Source organism: Tachypleus tridentatus, chromosome 7 (assembly GCF_004210375.1).
Source record: "Tachypleus tridentatus isolate NWPU-2018 chromosome 7, ASM421037v1, whole genome shotgun sequence".
NCBI lineage: Eukaryota > Metazoa > Arthropoda > Merostomata > Xiphosura > Limulidae > Tachypleus > Tachypleus tridentatus.
Window position 1 is genome coordinate 77,837,523 of NC_134831.1, and position 21,525 is coordinate 77,859,047.

General features: G+C 32.2%; 1 protein-coding gene across 1 annotated transcript in view; it reads left to right on the plus strand.

The window, feature by feature from the left end:
- The first annotated feature begins 908 nt into the window (after window positions 1-908).
- LOC143256032 (zinc finger SWIM domain-containing protein 8-like) overlaps window positions 909-21,525 on the plus strand; it is a 73,886-nt gene continuing 53,269 nt past the window's right edge. Inside the window, exons 1-3 of the mRNA XM_076512612.1 lie at window positions 909-1,055; window positions 13,899-14,015; window positions 21,296-21,499. Of these exons, the coding sequence (XP_076368727.1) occupies window positions 13,973-14,015; window positions 21,296-21,499 (247 nt within the window). The 5' untranslated portion in view covers window positions 909-1,055; window positions 13,899-13,972. The remainder of the gene's footprint in view (window positions 1,056-13,898; window positions 14,016-21,295; window positions 21,500-21,525) is intronic.

The window sequence follows — 21,525 nt, forward strand, 5'->3', positions numbered from 1 at the left end:
GATAGATCTTCACCAAAATTAGTATGCAGATTCGTTAGAATTCATGAGGAAATATACAGAAATTTTTAATTTTGCGGTTCTTTTTTTTAACCACTATTTCGTCCCCGTTGATGGATCTTCATCAAATTTGGCATGAAGGTTCGTTGGATCCACAAAGAATTAGATTCAAATTTATGGTTTCACATTTGATGTTTTGCTGTTTTATGAGTATTTTGGTTGTTTAAAAATTATATATTAAGTTGTTGTTATTTGTTGAATTTCGTGCAAAGCTACATGAGGTCTATCTACGCTAGCCGTCCCTAATTTAGTAGTGTAAGACTAGAGAGAAGACAGCTAGTTATCACCGCCCACCGCCAACTCTTGGGCTATAATTTTACCAACGAATAGCGGGATTGATTGTGCCATTAGAACAACCTTACGGCTGAATGGGCGAGCATGTTTGGTGTGACGGGGATTCGAGCTCAGGAACCTTGGATTATAAGTCGAGTGCCTTAACCAACTGGCAATGCATAAAGGAAACGATTTTTTATATCCTAAGATAACTTTTCATTAATTATGAATTTACATAACTTCCGTCCAGGATACGGGTACCCCAGTTAGTAATAGTAATAAACTTTATTTCATCTAATGTTTCACTCTTGTAGCTTTATCAAAACAAATGTTTCTTAAAATAAATACGTATCATCGTTATGCGTGTTGTTCTTTTTCACAATTAATTTGAATTTTAGCACACATTTTGCAGTATTAAAAATGTCAAGCATTTTCACACATCTTATAAACGGGTGTATATTTTGTAATATAACTTTACACTTAAATAAAAGTAATACTAATACTATAAATAAAAAATACTCTAAATACAGACTACCAGTGTTCCATATTTTTTTTTCCGGGTTGTTCCGACTTTCACCGATTGTTGCCGATAATTATATACCCTCCATCTTTGTTGTTTAAAAACAATCCAGAGATAAAGAAAGCAGAACTTCAGCGAAACTAAAGACATCTAAGTTTTTTATAGGGTAGTGACAGATGAAAATGCTCTGGCTGTGTTCATATAGGTAGAAATTTTCTTTTTAAATAAACCTTACATTTATTCTAAAAGTTTTAGTAGGCCTACCAGTACCCATTACACAGTAATTTGAGTAAGACTATCTCATTTTCAGTCCGACAGTAGCTAGCTCTTACTCTGAGTAACTGCTTCAGTGCTCGGTATTAATGTTATAATATTAATAATTAATAATATACTTTTATAAAACTGCTAATATAAACTTAGATAATTGAATTTGTAACGTTAGTACCTTTAGTGTGTGGGTCATACTTGGATTAGAAGTTTGAATTGGAAACAGAAATTATACAAAATTAAACTTAATTTTAATAAGAGTTAAAGAAAAAGAGTCCTGCTTTTAGTTAGGCTACGCAATTTTTAAATAACGCTTTTCCTAGTTTTAGTACTCTTTTCGGACATAGAAAAAGTTAGCAATAGTAATACATTAATTTGACATAAACTTGAAGAAACATAAAATGTCTGAATGTTAATGTTAGGCAAACTATTGCTATATATTATATAAGCAATAATATGTTAAATTTTTTGGCCTGATTCCAGAAACCTTATCTCCCATTGTCATTATACATTAACTCTCCTTTTATAACCTATTATTACTAATTCGTATTAAAATACTGCTTTATGAATGAGTTTTTATCAGATTTCCATTTACTAAAGCATAGAGTTGACATTGTTTTTAAATAACATAATTCTTCATTGTTTTGTGAATTATTTAGTAATATTAAGTGAGGAGAAAAATAACTTTTCATGGTTGATTTATAGCATAAAGCAATTAGTAATTATCTTACTGACCATTTTCTCATAAAATTTGCAAGTCTTTCCAAGTCCATGTTTTTTAAATGGTTATGTTCTTGTGGGATCTATTGGTAACTGATGCAGGGCTGAATTTAAGATCTACAGGAATTTCCCATAACTGTCCACCAGACAAGAATTAACTTATCTCATGATTGCAACTATATTTGTGACATCCAACACTGTTTCTTTTTCTTTGACTGCTAAATGGTTAAATCATTTATAGGAGTTTTTCAGATTGTATCATGCTTTTTTGCATTTGCTAACTAAAAATTGTAAAAATAAAATTATAACATTTTCAAGATAAGTAAGTATCTTGTAGAAAAGAAAAGGTGGTTATAAGTGAAAAATCAGATTGGCCTACAAAGAGTCCAAATAATGAAATGAAGCAAAAATTATAAAATAAAAAGTTTTTAAATTGATTGCAATGGTGGGAGATTTGGAGAGCTAAAAAGTCAAGAGAGTTGATCAGCTAGAAGCTTAGGAAATGAAAAATAAGAAAGCTATATGAAAGGAAGATGGATGAAAAACTATAAATCAGTTGCAAGTATTTTTCTAAATACATTAAGGGATAACCAGAATTTTAGAATCTTGGAAGGATTATACAGGAATGGTGATATGTGATTACCGTGGGATGGCTGTGTTATCAAATTCTACTTTTCTTTCAATTCTTACTTATGAAGATTAAAGCAGTATTCCTTATTCCTGAACAGTTACTAAACAGAAACAAATCACATTAATTATGGGTTTGTGAAGAACAAATTGGGATGTTTAATGAACGATAAAGCTTCTATGGTAGATAGTATTTTCCCAAGGGTTTTAAAGAAAGTTAAGGATTGTAAATCTAAACCACTTGCAATGCTACTGGGTTGTTTTTTTTTATGTTTGTGAATAGCAGATAGGTGCCAAAATGTTGCAGTTGGCTAATATTATCCCTCTTTTAAAAAAAAAAAAAAGAAAATTGTCTCGGTAATTATAGGCCTATTAGTTGTACAGCAGGACTAGAAAGGGTTTGTGAAAGTGTAATACAAATGCTTTGCAAATTCATTTAACAAGGTTTAAAGTTTTGTTGGATAGTCGACAGGGTTTCACTGTGGAAAAATCACTCCTTACTAACCTTTTGATATTGGTTGAAGAGATTACTGCTTGTGTACCAGAGGGTATGAATGTGGTGTATTTGGTAAGGTGTCACATAAAAAGTTTATAAGTAGTTACCTGAATATGTCCGTATGGAAAGTGGAAATGGGGTGGCTCATTGCATAGAAAACTGACTGGATGGAAGAAGGCAGAGGTTTGTTCTAAATTGGAGTTCAGTCAAATTAGATTAACAACATAGGTGGTGAACCTTGATGCTAAGTGTTAGAACCTTTGCTATTTTTAACTAACATCAATGACTTGAATGAAAGAATAGTCAAAGTATTCAAATGTGATGCTGATATTAAAATATTGGGTGTTGCTGGCTATTAAGAGGATGATGCTTCTTTATGAAAGGATTTGGATTATTTTGCGAGTTGGACAAATAAATGGTATATGAATTTTGGTTATGATAAATCCAAGATAATATGTTGGATATCACAATTTCAATTGTGAGCATAATTTTCATGGAAATAACCTTAACAGTGTTATGAAAGAAAAATATCTTGGTGTTCCAGTTAATCAATCACTTCAGCCATCCAAGCAATGTATTGTTGTTAGTGGTAGTGCAAATAGGAATTTATGTTGTTTCTATAGAAATATTAAATACAAGTTTAAAATGGTTATAATTTGGAGTAGTGTGTTTAGTCTTGGGCTTCTTAAGAAAGGACATCAAACTGTTGGAAAGGCTTCTAAGGAAGACTACTGTGATAATACCTGGGATAGAAAGCTTGTCATAAGAACATAGATTAAAAACTCTGAACTTATTTTCTTTTGAAAAAGAGAAGTTAGAGGTGATCTGAATGAGGAATTCAAGATTGTAAATGTAATTTGTAGTGTTGATGCATCATCTTGTTACGTATGTAATGGAAAAAATTATAATATTGGAGGAACATAAATTTTAGGAGTATAGAAGTCATCTTCAGGTAAGACTGCTTTACTTTATTTTTCTAACGAGGTTGTTGGTCTTTGGAATAAATTGCTTACAGTTGTGGTAGATGTAGATAATTTAAGAGCTGAGACCAATAGGGCAATCCACATTGGTCTCAGAATGGGTTAACTGTTAATGTACCTGTAATCTAATAAGGCAGGAAATCAAAGAAAACAAGATAAATGGGATGTAGACAGCCTCTGCTGTATAGGCTGCTAATGATTGAAGCAAAATTCTGTTCTGACAAAAGAAACTGTAAAATCAGTTGGTGTGTATATATATATATATATATAAAGCTACAACAAAAGAGAAAGCTTTCTTAATCTGCTCTTTCTCTTCTTTTTTTTATAAGGATATTACTCATTAAGATGTTACACATGGGATTAGCTAAGAAAATCTTATTAGTGGAGATTGGGCAGAAAGAGTAGTTAATTAGAATTAAAGTGAAGCTACATGAAAGGAAAAATTACTATCAAGAGCCTAGTTAAAGTGAACTGTTGTTATTAGTGATACACTCATGCTTTAGTGGCTGGTCCATTAATTTCTTAATTACATTAAAAACATTGATATTAGCATAATTATAAAATAGTAATTGAGTGATTTCATAAGCATACTGGTAATTGGAGCTTTTGTTTATATAAAGTTGTTCTACTGTGATAAGTGGCTTTGGGCAAACCCTGAGTTCTAATGCAATAAAACCTAAATGAACCTAAATTTGAAAAGTGTTGGCTTTAGTTGTAAGAGTAAATAGTATCTAATTGATCTGTCACTATATGGAGATCATTATGTAAAATGTTACTTCTTTATTTCTTACTTTTGAACTTTTTATTTTATTGTCTGTAGTTGATTTCACTTGAAAAGTACATTTTTAACATTTAAGATGTTTCAGAACATATTCAAATGAAGTATTTTTAAAGTATTTTTATTCTTAATATAAAATCCCTTGCATTCAGACTGGCTTAGTAGTAGCTTTGTAAATTTACAGAAAAATCTTTAGTAAAAACACTTTATTAAAACCTTGTGTGTGTGTACAACAGACTTGTAATGTTTACTAAAAGCTTGCCAAATTCTGTATGTGTATATATATATTGTACATTCACAGTTATATATAGTTTGGTGTGTAAATGGTGTTTACAAGTTGCAGAAGTTGTTGAGTACTACCAGCAACTATCCAATTCTCTTCAATCAGCAGTCCAATAACAACTACAAACAAATAAAACATTAGTGTTGGGTTTTGTCAGCCAGTTTCCTTCCTTTTAGTCAGCTGTTCATAATTAGTGGCAATGACACATAGCCTCAGTACATTTTCCATATCAAAGAAGAGGAGAACAAGCTAGGTTGTAATATTTTATTTGGATAGTTGGGATAATTGGAAACCCTAATTTTGGTTAATTTTTGTTGTTGTTGTTGTCAATCTAATTATAACTTAGGTTGGAAGACCCTAAAACTTTAATAATTGGTAACACTTATCTGATAATTGGAAAAACTAATTGTTAAAGTGATTTTAGGTAATTAATTAGGTTTAAATAACTGTGTTACATGAACTCTGTCTCCCACTCCAGCCACACCATTAAAAAGAAGTAAGGGAGTGAATGTACTTTCATAACTTGTTGCAACTACTCAGTTATTCAATTGCTTTTAACCAGTAAAGGAAAATGGATAACTATAGGATTTTATTTTTTAAGGAAACAAATATTTAGTTAAGATATGAACCCGATATTTTTTTGATATTCTTTACATAGTTTAAATTTAAAGTGACACAGCATAAATATTAGAATAGTATTTATTTTGTAAAATATATCCTAATTGTTATAAGGTTTGAAAACTAGAAAGTCTATTCAGGTAATATCAGATTAACTGTTAACACGTAACAGTATTCAAATTCTTCATACTAGCAACAGAAATGTTTCATTTTCACAGTAATACTGTGATAGCAGTTTTAGTTTTCATATGTAACACTGGTCAGATTTTCAGTATTTTTAAATGTGAGAAAAGACTTAATCAAAATATATATTATACTTTAACATTGACCATACAGTTCTGTAGGAACCTAAATAAATCAAAGTTTAAATAATGTAAATATGTATTGTAAATGATTAATTCAGTCAGGTTTTGATCCAGTAAATTCAAAGCTTATTCCTTTATTTCCAGTAATGTGATTGATATAAAAAATAAAAACATAAACAAATATTTCTAACTATTTGATTGGAATTGAATAATTATATTTATTTATAATATTTAGAAAAAATATATAGTACTTGTAAACAGGGTGCATTTCATTTTATTTATTTAAGTTCTACTTATACAGTCATGCCTTTTGTATTTTAACTTTATACAACAGGATAATACAACTTGTAACAATGAAAAAATCAATTCTGTAACAACTACAGTTATGAATAATACTAATTTTAATGAAAACAAAGTTCAAGTCCAGATGCATTGTTAGTATTTCTGGAAACATTCACAGAAACTTACCATGGCAACATTTAATTCCCCTCAATGGTACAGCAATACATCTGCAGTTTTATACTGCTAGAAATTGGGTTTTGATACCTGTAGTGAGCATCACAGAGAGCCCCTTGTGTAGCTTTGTGCTTAATAACAACAACAGCTACATTTAATTGACACTTGTTGTATCAGCTGAAAAACAATCAGTTATTGGCTAAGGTCTTGACTAGAGTGTTGTCAACTATGGCGTTATTGATTTTAGGAAAGCTTTTGTAGCAAGTAATAGACCAGTAAAGTAAAAACACTGACATGTGTTTCCTTTTGATACTGTATGAGATTTTAAGGGCATCTGGCTGGTGTTTTTCTTTAATTTCTGAAGGAAATAAAGATGGTTTTTGACCTCTTAGGTAAACATTTTATACCACATTAAATAATAGTTACTCATTTCTGAAGAAACAAAATGGATAGAAGTCCAGACACCTGAGAATCCTCTAATAAATCCATAGCTGTTTATGCAGCAGGAATACAATTAAACATTATAAATTAGAAGCATAATACAATTATTATAAAAGAGTAAATGTTCTCTATGTAACACTTAAGTAGCCAGAGGTTTGATGGTGGGTGCTGCCAGACAGTTGCCTTTCTTCTAATCAGCAGTTTAAAATTAGTGACAGCATCAGAGAGCCTTAGTATCTTTGCAATAACAAAAATAGGTTGAAAACATTTAGTGAAAATAGGAATCAAACCTGATTCCCCCAAATCCTGGAAACCCCTTTTACCTTCTTCCTCCAATTATGTAGCTTTTGTGCTCAAAACAAACTTAATGACAATATTTGAATCACTTGGACAGTTAAGATATCCAATGGAAGAGAATGGACTGTTTGTCTGTTCAAGGCCTTCCTTGTACACCCCTTTTTAGGAAAAGGAAAACTTTAAACCCATTTTCTGCTTTTTAGGAAACTATTGGTTCCTACTGTAATTTTTTATAAATTTCTGACATCCACTTCTTCACTGAAACCAATTTTCACTTCTTTATTTTGCATAACTGTTTTAAGACCTAGTGCTTTGTTAAAACCAAAAATTGTTCTTCAGTGCAATTTGAACATATTCAAAGTACTTATAATCCACTACTGATTTCTTTATTTTATTGTGAATTCTATTTCTTACTCAGTGACCAGTAATCATTCAATATTGTTGAATTCAAAACTTACTATTATGACTACTGATGATATCTGTGCTCAATAGGTACAGTATTATTGGCAGAGGAAATGTTGGCTATAGTTTGTCAGGAAATGACTTCTTTGCAGGCTGAGAGATTTCATAATCTATTAGCAGTTCTGCCACCACCTGAGGACCTTGTGGGTGTGGACAGCTACCTTCTCCCTTTTCCTTTGTTGTGCAAGCATATTCACAGCCTGTTGGAGTAACTACACCTCAGTCACCATTTTTTAAGACTCAATATCATGAGTATGTTGTGACCCATGTCATTTAATCCTTCCTATACCTTATTAAATACAGCACCTAATGCTGAATATTTTAATTTTCCTCCCTTTGCCTAATATTGGGGGCTCATGTTGAACATTTTGAAGGTCAGTGATGTTGAGAAAACCCACTTGTAGAGAAATATATATGCAAAATCGGCTCATTTGGGTTGAGAAAATATTTTATGTAGAAGAGCGAACAAAGTTATTTGTATTTTTTCAATCACATTAACTCTATACATCCCAACATTAACTTCACATGTGAACAGGAAGAAAGCAATCAAATATCACTTCTTAACCTCAAAATTACAAGAACCGACACACAATTTAAAACAGAAATCCACCGAAAAATCACCCATACTGGACTATACATTCCTTGGGACTCAGCACATGAAACAAAACAAAAACTCAACATACTAAGAAACCAAAGAAACACAGCCATAAAACTATGCTCACCAGATAAAATTAACGATGAATTAGACAAAATAAAACAATACTTCATCAACATCAATAAGTTTCCTCCACAAACCATAGAAAGCATTATATGCACACACCTAGACAGAAAGCAAAATCAACCAACAAAAGTAAATATATCTCACGAATCAAAAATCACGAAACCATATACTGCTGCATACCATATATTCCCAACATCAGCAGAAAAATAACCAACATTTGGCAAAAACTAATAACAAAATATGACATTCCAGTTAATACTAAATTTATTCAAAAACCAGGCACAAAACTGAGGTCTATATTATGTAAAAACTACACTGACAAACACCACACCAACATTATTTATAAAATACAATGTGATAACTGCCACGACTTCTATATTGGAGAAACAAGTAGAGAAATGGAAACCAGATTCAAAGAACATAAAAAGTCACCTTCACACATTTTCAAACACTGCAAGTCAAATAAACACAATATAATCATAGAAAACACTCAGATACTAAATAAAGAAACAAACATAAACAAATGCAAAATTAAAGAAGCCTTACTTATACAACAACTTAAACCCAAAATAAACCAATACAAAGGAATGCCTTTATACCTATATTAAATACAATAAAATAAATAATATAAAATTATATATTCAAACATCTAACACTGCCCTCTACATTTCAACACTCAGTTACACAACCCCTTCCAAACATGTGGTCAGCTTCCGGTCAGTTACCTTTTTCTTTGTGAACCTGACAATGACCAAAGAATGCCGAAACGTTATTTGTACCTCTACGTAAAATATTTTCTCAACCCAAACAAGCTGATTTTACACATGTATTTTGAAGATCATTTACATGTAAGGGTTAATATGCCATGCCCCCATACATACTACATAGGCTCTTGCTCTTGCATATCATCATTCAGCAAATCCTTGTGTCATTCAAGTTTTGTTGGAAGGACTTTCTATTCTTCATACTTCCAGTCTAATCATCTGCTCCAGTTTCTTCTCCCCTCAAGATCTCATTTCCTGAGCATCTTTCAGAAGGTTTCTCATGTGTTCTGTGATAATATTCCCCACATTTTGTTATCCTTAAGAAGACCAGGTACTGGCATCCTGCTCTTAGTCTCTACCATCTCAATTGCTTTCTCAATGTAACTCTTTTGACCATGGAATCCTACCTGTCTCTCAGATTGTCTTTCCTTCCAGTACTTTGAATGAAAGGACCCAATGTGACTTATGCTTATTTTCACATCCCTGTTCTCCAGGCTTTGTGTCATTGTATGTTTTGTCCACAATTATCACATTTATCAGTAACAAGCTCTTCCTTTCAGGCTGGCATTGGCACCATAGACTGTTTGTTGGGTGGTCCAGTCATCTGCACAATTCCTACATTTTTGTGGGCTCAACATCTTTATATGGACATCTAGTTTCTTCACACTCCACATTTCACAGAATGTTCCACACTCATCCAACTTGTCATCTGGAAAGCTGCTTGAGTGGGTCGGATTATCAAGGTGAAGTCTGGCACCAACCTGATGTGGATTCTCCCCATCCTCACCTACCCTTGTTCCGATATTTGATTTTTACGTGGCCCTTTAAGAGAAGTTTGTGCATTTCAAACATTGCATGCTTTTGGGTGGCCTTATCATTTGCTTTTCATTTTTTAAATTTTTTTCTCTCCAGTTACTTTCCTTTTATTTTAATCTGTGTGTCTACATCTTCCTCCCTGGACTGCTCAATTGCCAGACTTTAATCTCTTGTTCTCGATACCCTCTTCCTTCCTCTTATGAATTACTAGACTTATGTTATTTATATCACCTTTTCGTAAAGACATATTTTCTTCTACTTTTGGCTGGTGAACATCACCAGTCAGTCTTGTTTGCTATTGACAATCGCCATGTTTTACACCACAAAACGTATCCTTTTATATTCTGACTGTTCCTTCCTTTCCAAAACATCATCTACTCACAAAGGAGATATATTCACCTCCAATTCTTCCCTTCCTTCAATATCTCATATTTCTTCTTGCTCTGGCCCAGCTTGTCTTTCATGTGAACTGCATGCTTTACAGTGTTACGTATGACATGCAGTGCTTTTCTTTGGCTTTCACTCCCTTTCTCCTTATCTTTTCTTGTTCTGTGTTTTGTCATCAGATCCATCACATCCAAATATCCTTGGTTGTTCATTTCCTTCATTGTTTGGAGGAGGTTATCCAGGCTGGGATGTTGGCCACTCCTCACACCTTTGTGTCACTCTACTTGCATCATCTACCATTTCCTACTCAGTCAGATATTGTTTTTCACTTGTGGCTGTTTTACCTATCTTGGTACAACTGAGTGAATAAGTTTTTCTTTTTTTTCAAGTGCATACTTCACATTATAGATCTCAATGGCAAATTGTGCTTGGATAGGCATATTGATATCCAAAATATGCACTGTAGACCTATAAGGTCTATTACAGGTTCTTCCTTGTGGTATATTGTGTCATAAGTATACTCACACCAGACCAAACACTCATGCACTAGCATGAGTAAAGCAAAAATATATTTATGCTCATCTCCAGTGTTCCCTTGATTGCTGGAATTAGGAAAAATCTGTCTTTCAAAATAGAATTTCATGGTCACCCACTTCTCTTTCTCCAATTTGTTCTTTCCTCATCCTTCCAGTGAAGTATAGGAGTGCTTACCTCTTTTCAACTCCTAACTGCTTAGTTAGTGGATCATGGAGGAATCTTCATGAATATGTATAATTATACTCAGTAGATAGTAGGGCAGTGTTGTTCTGCCTGTGTGGAAAGTATGACTGCCCTCTGATGTTGTATTCCAGGTGATGCCAGTCTGAAATGGAATTTTTTGTCAATTTGCTGTTTGCTCCTTTAGCTGGGAATCCTTCTACCTCTGCCTGTATGTTGGTTCCTGGGTGACTCATTTTGGTTGGAGCTACACCAGCCAACATAATTCCTCACATGTGAGTGGGCTAGGAACTTCCTTCAACCTCAGGCTGGTTGTTACATACCTTAGTGCTGCTTGTTACTGGACTGGAATTTGACCCTCCACTTTGCATTTTTAACTTTCTGACATCTTCCAGATATACATTTCCAGGGCTTTTTGTTGCAAGTTGTGCTGGATTTGCACATATTATTGTTTAGGTTTTTGAGAAGGAGGCTTTTATTCCCTTAAGGTTTTTAGACCTGAAGTGAATGGTTGAGGATCTTTCTCCTACCATGAACAGGTCGACTTCTTTTAAGTGCCACTAGTCTGTACTGGAGTTATTTTCCAATGTGCTGTAACCACTTTACATACATACCTCTTCACTGTGGATTTGAAATTGTTACTGTATTCTGCCCATTCATTGTGAAACTACACTTGTTGGCTTCACCTGGGTGAAGGGTATACTTAGTTCAGATGTGATGGTGTTTCTCATGTGTATTCCCTCTTAATAGAAAGAGATTACTGCATGGGTACTCTTAAAACACTTTTGAAGAGTACTCATTTTGGGAAATTTACACTAGTCCCTGTAGCTGTAACTGTGAGAGAGGTAAGTACTTGTAGTAGAACTTAATATTTTCCTACACTGAAAATCTGTTTCCATTAGATACTTATTTCCACTTCTCACACTTCCCACCTGTTATACCCACTTTCTGTTGTTTTTTGTGATGAATGTGAAAGTGATAATTGGGTCCAACTACGTAGGAGAGGAGTTAACTGTGGTAAGAGGATTTGTTGTACACCTTTTGCATGCTTATATGCAGCTCAACCATGTGGTATACACAGAATTAGGTGGGAGTTTCAAACACAAATTTGTACACTAGAGTACAGACAAATTGAAAATAGTTGTAACTATGACAGGAGGTAAGTTTCTGTAAGAATTCTTTTCATTCTAGGAAAATATTAATTTTTGATTGATTCAAGGTTGTGCAGCTTAATTGATTAGTGTCATGACTCGCAAAGCAATCACAAATTGAAATTACTATCTCAGGTTATTACTATTTTTATTATATTGGCTATTCAAGTTTCATGTAAGAATAATTGATTAGTTGAATGTAGTTAGTTAGCTTGGCAATTAATCCATTGGCATATTCCACTATTTTTAAGTCATTTAGTTATAAGTGATATTGAAGATACTATGCTGTCAGTAAATTACAAAGTGTATAATATGTAATAAATATTGTTTATCTGATGAATTACCATTTACTCACCATTAAGATATTATTTTTTTCACTTTCAATATAAAATAATGATTTCCAAGTATTTACCAAGAAAATATCCAATTTTTACATTACCCCCTTTCTGATGCTTTTAATTAATTATGAAATTTACTAACTTTTAATTACATTTGACTGAGTACTCACTCAAGAATCAATATTAAATGTAATTTTATTCACAAGTTAAACAGTAAACTTTGTTCTTTCTGTACTTTGTGACAGTACCTCTTTTGTGATATACACTGTTTAGTCAAGATGTCCAGCTAGTAGCTGCAATTTGTGTAGGTTAAGAAATACTGTGCAGCAACATTAATAGATCAACATTCTTTGTGATAATATTAACCTGAATTAAAGTTTTATAACCAGGTTATTAAATGAATAGAATGCATCAATCACTTCATACATCAGTAACTCTTTCAAGTAAAGCTATGGGTTTGAAAGTTAATGGGTGATATTTTGTCAGTAATTTTCTATTTATGTATGATTTTTTTTCTTTAAATAGTTTTTAGCACTAAGTAACAGATTAATATTAAGTTATTACATTTAAAATAGAGTTGGTTATTAACCTACATGCTACATAAGTTCCTTAATATTCTGTAGGTAAAAGTCTTTTATTGTAAGATGAAAGTTACATTAAATCTGTTTATTTGGTTGTACATTTTCATGTTTTGTTTCTTATTTTATTAGCTAACAAGATGGAAAATGAGAAATGCGTAAAACTGTCTAATATACTACTTGGCACTTGTTTTATTAATATAAATTTGGATGATGCTATAAAAGCAATCAACTAATAAAAATTAGTGTTTCAGATTATTCTATCAAATTAACCAAAATATTGTCATTACGGTTTCTTAGTATTATTTTTGATTAATACAAGATTATCCACTTAATCAGTTAATGTCATGATTCATGAAAATATAATAAATTCATTGATATTCATGTTTTCCATTTTCTATTTTAGCTATTCCAGCTATTCAGATATTTTTGTTTATTTGATCTTAAGTGTATGCCACACAGTGGTTGTCTTTGTTATGCCCACCACAGTATGAAAATGTTCTTATCCACCTCATGATAACAGTTCAGTTTTTGGGTTTTTTGTTCTTGTTTTAAAGCTATCTGTTGATGATAATTGATTTGTTGAATGTTATTAATGAATAAGCCTAATGATAAATCAGTTATCACATATCACTAATTGTGGTATAACTTAAATGAATAAATATATTTTTTTGTATTTGTACTTAAAAATTGTAACTAGCTATGTTTGCTTTTTTTGTCTTCATATGTGAATAAAAAAAGAGATGCAATGTAGAATGGTTTTAATTGTTATAAATCTGTCTAAATTATATACTTTTGTTATAATTTTTATCTGCATTTTACTAATAATTGCCTTTCTTTCCACAGATAGTTATTCTGTGTGGTAACACCCAAGAGTGGGAATATTTTTACCACAAAAATTTCACTAGTTTCAATCTTGGATGTGTTCTCAACCACAGATAACCTGTCAGTTGAATTCAAGATGTAAGTGATCATTGTTTGTCACATATACTTGAACTAAGCTGAATATTTCATACACAAAAAAATGTTTGATAGGTACAACAGTTCACATAAAAATGTGTGGTTTTATATCACAAAACGAAGTCATTATAGAAACTAAAAGGGGTAATTTAAATTTATTTCAATTTTAGTTTAGGTGGTTATGAAGTTTTACTGAAAAAAAATATGTAATGTATTTAGGAAGTCTTAGAGATTACAGAAAATAAGTTTAAGATTTTTTAGATAAGGAAAACTATTTTTGATTTTAAGATGAAAAATAACTTTGCACATGGAATATTCAAAACAAATACTCAATACACTTATGGGAAAATCTTTATTTTATTATATCAGAAATACTTCACTAAAAATATATTTTGTATGTTAAAGAACATTAAGTGAAATACTGTCAACTTTTGCGAAGATATATATACAGTATATCTAAACTTTGAAGTATTAACCCTTTTGCTACAGATTTGGTAATGTATTTTTATACACGAGTTGATCTACACATTTGTACTCATTAAGTATTTATACTATAACTTTTGATACAGCATGTATGTCTTCACAAAGTATGGTGGACTTAGTAAAGATTACAAATATTTTGTATATAAATAATCAGATTTTTTAATGAAATATTTCTACTAAAGATTTGTTTGTGAAAATAGTCAATTTCATTACTAATCTGAGGGCAAAGTGGTTTCATGTTATGGTTAAAAAAAATATTCTTCATCCCAAAAATCTAATATTATTCACATAGTTTCAAAAACTTTCTAAATACATTTCAAATGTTTGTTTTCAGTAAGACTTTATATTTTATGCTAATTTCTATACTCTATGTAGGATCTGTCACTTGACAAACCTCGTAACCGTCATATATAAAAATTAGGAAATAAACACATTGTTTTGTTTTGTTCTAGAATGACAACATATTATAACACAAATAAAAATGTTTAGTTTAAGTAGCTTAAGTCTCATAACGCTATATATTTACATATATATAAATATTTTTTTTATTATATTGACTTTCCAGTAATGCCTACCTAACATTACACAATTTGCATTGATGTGGTGCACATACACTCTTTAAGTATTCAGTAATATTAAACTAACCTTCAGTCTTCCTTATCTTGGCTGTGTTTTAGTGAACTAATATTTTGTAATACAAAGTCCCATTTCAGTTATTCTACATTAATATGTATATAGATTATTACCATTTAGAAATAAATTAAGCTTATTTTTTATTAAAATATAAAACAATAAATCAAGGAGTTAAACAAACAATGATCTCTTCTCACTACAACTTTTTTACTTGGTTGATGCTAGACATAGGTTACTAAGTCTTAAAAATTTGCATGTGGAAGATGTGAAACAAAATTTTTTTTAGGCTTTACATAAACAGTAGAATAGCCAAAAAAATCATAATTAACCATACTGATACTGTAGAATTACACTATAATTTACTTAGCTTAGTAACTAAGATGTATTTAGATTTTAAAAAATATTAAACTTCAAGAAGACTAAAGACACAACTTGCCTCCATGAAATTGTGGATCAAAAGAATGTGATAGCATTTTCACAGATTAAAATTGCTGAGAAAAACCACTCTAGGGACATTATAAGCTGTTCATTGGTTATTCACGTGTTATATCTTGACAAAATAAAAAAAATATGAGGTTCTAATTTTATATTCTAGTGCAATAATATCAATATTTGAATTCCTAATTTATACGAAACTATAGTTTAGTATTTTGACATCATGGTCATCTCATTTTAAACACTGCTGCATTCAGCATACCAGCTATGATCATTTATTAATTTAAATGGAACATCTGTTGTCAGTGATGTATTCATATGAGGTAAAACTCTCTTCATTTAGAAGTATCTGCTGTATTCTGTTTTCTGATTTGGGTATTTGAGAAAGGACTTGTTTCTCCTATGGTGGCTTTACATAAGGCAGCCTTAGTCACTATTTTTAGGTATTTTGAATATTAAAAGGGTTTTGTATCCCCAGTTTTATCAGGTCTACTGAAACTATTTTGCATTTTTTGGCTCAAATAACCTTTTTAATTAACAAGTTGAAATTTTACTGTTGTTTTATGTGCATTGACTCATCCACCTTTTGAGTTCTTAGCTTCATGTTCTTTGTTTCATCTCTCTCTTAAATTATATATATATATTTTTTTGTTGACTTGTGGGCTTTGCTGATCAGAGTTTGGTTGCAATCCATCGGCATAGGACTCTTTTTATAATTCCATTTTAGTCTTGTTATTCCCTGATAGATCTTTTTCTTTTTTCCCCAAGGATCTAGCAGCCAGGGAAGGCAAAAGATCCTTCTCACCAATCCATTTGCCAGCTGTTTCTCAACTTTAGGACTATGATGATTATGGTGACTTGTTATGTCCTGTCAGGGCTTTCAAGTGTTATGTGGCTCATACGAGCTCCTTTCAAAGTACTGGGAACAGATTGCTAATTCATTGAGATCTTTATGTTTCCCATGACTTATCTCCCATCATCCTCACAAAGTGGCCGTGTAAATTGATTCACATGGCATATAATGAATTATCATTACAGAAGAGGAATCCTTTTCATGTCACAGCTTATTAGATTCATCATATCTGTATGTTATTAGCCACCTACTTTAATTACCCTCTGGAAGACATTATGCAGGCTAGTATGTGGACTACTAATACTTTCCTGTCTTATTACTTAAATGATCTTTTGAGGGTTTTCTACTACCCCATATAGCTGTTTTGACCACATTTGTTAGACTTTAATGAAGGTAGGTATTTTCTTCAATCATGTACTCTTGTTTTATTCTTTTATTCCCAAGGTCCATTTATTTTTTAGTAGATCCCACTCTGTGGTGAATGCTTCCCAGGCAGGTGTGCTTTCTTTTTTCAATTCTGCACTGCAAACTACTTTCATTATAATTACTACAGGTTGCAAAAGTCTCTGTTGAAATGGGATGTTCCATAAAACCATTCAGGTGTGTACTGAATGGTATTACCTTATTATGGATTGCCACTCATGGACAATCATGAGTGAAGCTAAAAGAGATCCTGCCCATTCCTGCCAATCTTCAGGTTGAATAAATTGGGATAAGTTAGCTTTTATAAATGTAGGAAACTTGCTTCACCTGTTACACAGTTTCCAAAGCACTGTTCCTCAGGACTCCCTAATGTGTTTTTAACCCTCTCTCAAACTCGATTAGTGAAGCTTGAGACTGCTTACTATACCATCAGTTTCCCATTGCTGGGCAGACCGAGGCTTTTTCTCCAGAGTGTTTGAGTGTGTTTTTCCACTCTTGGAGAAGGGGAAGTTTGAGGACCTCCTAATGGGGTGCCTGGTTATTTTTCCTAGATGTCAATAGGAGTGGCATCAGCTTTCTCAGGAGCCTACTTGTAATTCCAATTTAGATTTGACTCAAAGCAATCCAGTTGAGTAGTGCATGGTCTTTCTCTTTGATTAATGTTGTTTTAGTCTAGTGGTCATAGAAGGTAGTTCACTATCTTCTCTTAATTTCAAATGCAGTGTGGTTCCCTCTTAGGTCCTTGGTTGAGTACAGGTTCCTCATCCTCTCCATAATTCTAGGAAGCAAACAGAATATTCCTTGTTCACTTAATTGGGGTGTGAGGATCAATGCTCATAATTCCAGACCAGATAAGTTCTGTTTCTTTTGGTCAGTATGGCATGAATGATCCTATCATTCTGAGCCTTGAGTTTTGTCTTTTGGACTTCTGATGGAAGAGAAAGTTTGTCCACTAAGGTGTTGTTTACCTTTTTATCATGATTCTGGTGGTATGAAATGCATCACTCTGTAGCTACAGGTTGGGATCCAATCAAAGTATATATATCTGTATATAACATTGCAGTCCAAAAGCCCTAGTAATCAGTGTGGAATATAGGTACCAAAACACCTTAATTTCAACACCGAGTTGTGGAACCATGGCTGTATGGTTGGGGCTAGCCGATACCAATGATTGCTCATATTCTATTCCACCTTGGATATAGGACTTAGATTCCGTGTGAAAAACTTATCTTTTCTGGATGTAGTGTGGTTCCCCCCACTTTTGTATCTATTTTATGTTGATACACTTCTGTTCTATGCAGAACTTTCTGTGTGGATCATGCCTGCATCAGTTGCATAGGATTCTAGACACAGTGTCATTGGATGATAAGTATGTTTGGGAAGTTAACATTTTCCTAAACTGAAAATGTATTTCCAATAATATGTACCTCTGCTATGTGAAGGTTTCATCTTCCACTTATGGTCATACAACAGACTTTGATGTGGCTTTAACTTGTAAATTTTAATCATTTCCCTTTTTTTCAGAGCCTTTTTTTTCTGTTTTATCACACAGATCTTGAAGTGTTGTGAGTGGTGTCTAATCATATATTTTTTAATTTCAAATTTGTACTGTAAGCCATGTTGACTGACACCTGACAGCTTTGCGTGATCTCCTATTATAATTTGCATAACTGTGGAAGTAGATCCATTACTGTACTAGGTTATATGGTCTCTTTATACCATTTATAGTACTGGTTGTTGTTGCTTCCTACTGCTATTTTACACAAACAGTAGACTTGATCTGTCACCTTACTAGGTGATGAAGCCTCCTATTACACATTCAATACACACTGAACTGGTTGATGTGGTCTCCCATTTCTTAGTTTACACAAACAGTAGAGTTGATCTGTCACTTCTCAAGGTGATGAGGTAATCTGCTGCATGTTTGGTACATACTGGAGTTGAACTGATGCAAATGCAGTTCATCTCTTTGATTGGTAGCCCTTATCCTACCTTCATTAACGTAGGTTCCCATCGTTGAAGTTTTGGATTTGAGTGAACCAATCATCAGAGGTTCTCACAAGTTGATTCGATCCTCTCAATGCTGGATTGGGATTCCTGAATTGATGAAGACTGATGATCCTTGTGTCATACCCAGTAATCAGTGCAGGTTTTAATCCCTGATTCTTTGGTTTGAGTTGAGGATAATAAGGTCATCATCCTTCACTTGGATGAATGTTAGTATCCCACATGGAGATTTTGGAAGTAGTTGCTTTCTGAGTACAGTTTAACACACTGTAGCCATTCTACATCTCACAAGTTCCACCTTTGTGTTTTATGAGTTAAACACATGGGAGAATAGTATGTGTGGTTCAGAAGTGGTGCAGTTCCTCTTTTCTGATCTTCAGATCTATTTGTCTTATTATCAGGAATATCCTTTAGATGGTTTCAAGAGTGTCTTTGCTGTTTCCTTGCACTGCACTTCCTCCTTTTCACTGTACGATTCCAACTAATCTTGTGAGCAGAGATAAGTTTTGTATTAGAAGTTATAATTTTCCTACAGTATAGGAAAATTATATATTTAAGGTTTTGTGAGACAATAAAATGATTGTCTACTTAAATATTTGTATAACATGTATGTTTGTTAAAGTTTGTGTCTGTACTTATTTACTATATTATGTATAATGTTAAACATGAAATATTTGGTTCTACAAACAAAAGTGATCATTGTTTGATGACTGAAATACTATTATGATTCATAGCATTAAGTTTCCTACCATAAAAAAAAAACATTTCTCAAATACATCTGAATGTTCCATTTTATAAATTAGAAATTGGAAGCTAAATTAGTTGTAAATTAGATTATCCTTCAGAGTAATAGCAGCACAACCTTTTGTTTGGTTCCTCTAGATATACTATAAACTAAAAAATATAGGAGGAAATTTAAAATCTCAGTGTTCAGCTGATATCCTTTACTTGCTAGTACAACATACGCATGCTGTATATACAAGCTTGAGATTATCACTGATGCTATTGAGAAAGGTTAGAGAACATGCAACTAGCTATTTCAGTTTGAATTGTTCCTTTTTCATAGAAGGTAAAGATACGAATATTCAGTTTTTAATAAGTATATTTATTTAAACTGTACATACATGCAATTTTTTTTAACTATTATTGTGACCTGAAAGTTTAGGTAGATGTTTAAAATATGTAAATGCTACCATGACAGATCAGTTCACACTTACAAAAGAATGTACTTGTAAATCTTACACCCTAGGTGTTTCTTTGTTTTGCAAATTGGATTGAAAAAGAATAAGATGTTTCTTTAAAGTTTAAATTTGGCTTGGTATGAGTTATAAGACAGATCTTTCTCCACCTTTGCACTTTTATGTCCCTACTACTATAGGAACTTAGTGATGCCTTTAAATCAGTTACATTGCTGAATGCCAAAATATGTTAAAACATCAAAGATCATTAGGTGAGGATTTTTAATTAAAATTATGGCATGCTGTATACTTTTTTTAACATTATACTGAATTTCAAATCATGGTTGTATAAAAATACTGTTGAAAACCTGTCTTATCTGCCAAAAACCACTGGTCAGAAGATTTCTGTATTAGATCTTGATAGTAGGGAAACATTTGTTTGGTCTAGAAGTTATTTTCTCAATGTTCTGTTGGTTTTCACTGCTTCACCAGTTTTCAGTACTCAGTGTGGCAACACTGAAACTTTCATAAAAATGATTATATGTATGTATGTACATATAAAATGTGTTTGTCTGTGTGCATGCACACCCACAAAATTATTAAACAGTCTGTTGCATAATACTGAATAACGAATTTGAAATGTCATAACATTGTTCACATACTCAAATTAATGTAGGTTACTATATCATATGGTGAAATGAAACATTCAACACCTCCATAGAAAAGATATTTCTGTGATTTACTAACATATTTGATTCTATCGAATATTTGTAAATTTTGAATTTTTATACTGGAGATATAAATCTGTATGTATGTTTGTGTATCATGATTTCAGGTATTGAAAATATGGCCAGGCAAAAAATGGATCTGAAATGTTATTTTTACATACCTCTGATTTGAGGAAGGTGAATAAGTCATAAACAGTGAAACACAATTTTTGTGATGTATATTACGAAATATGGATATTTTTACTTTATAAGTAGAACATGCTCTGTGATAAAACTACATTTTTCACATGCATAGAGTGATAATACTATAGATACACATAGATAACCATTTTCATTATGTCCAATAGCTCGTGCTAGTAGAGAATGGTAATTTGATTCCTATATATTATTTTCTTTGCTGTATTTTTGTTGTAATTTGTTGTCTTCAGTCTACATATTTTTACATTTTTATTTTTTGTTCTCAAGATATTTAGTGTAAGGTTTTGCATTATTTGAAACATATTTGTATTCAGTGTGTAAATGAATGTTTTATTTATAACTAAGTAACTGTGGAAGTTACTGGCATGTTTGACTGGGATGAGGGGGATCGCTTTTCATTTGAAGACAGTGATCGCTTTGAAGAGGACTCTCTGTGCTCCTGGATAAGTGAACCAGAAAGCTTGTGCAACAACTGGAGAGGGTGGAAAAAGCCAAATGGGAACAATTATGGATACTATTATAATCATTCAGGTCATTTTTGTAACAAAGGTACGTAGATTGTCTTTAATCAATAG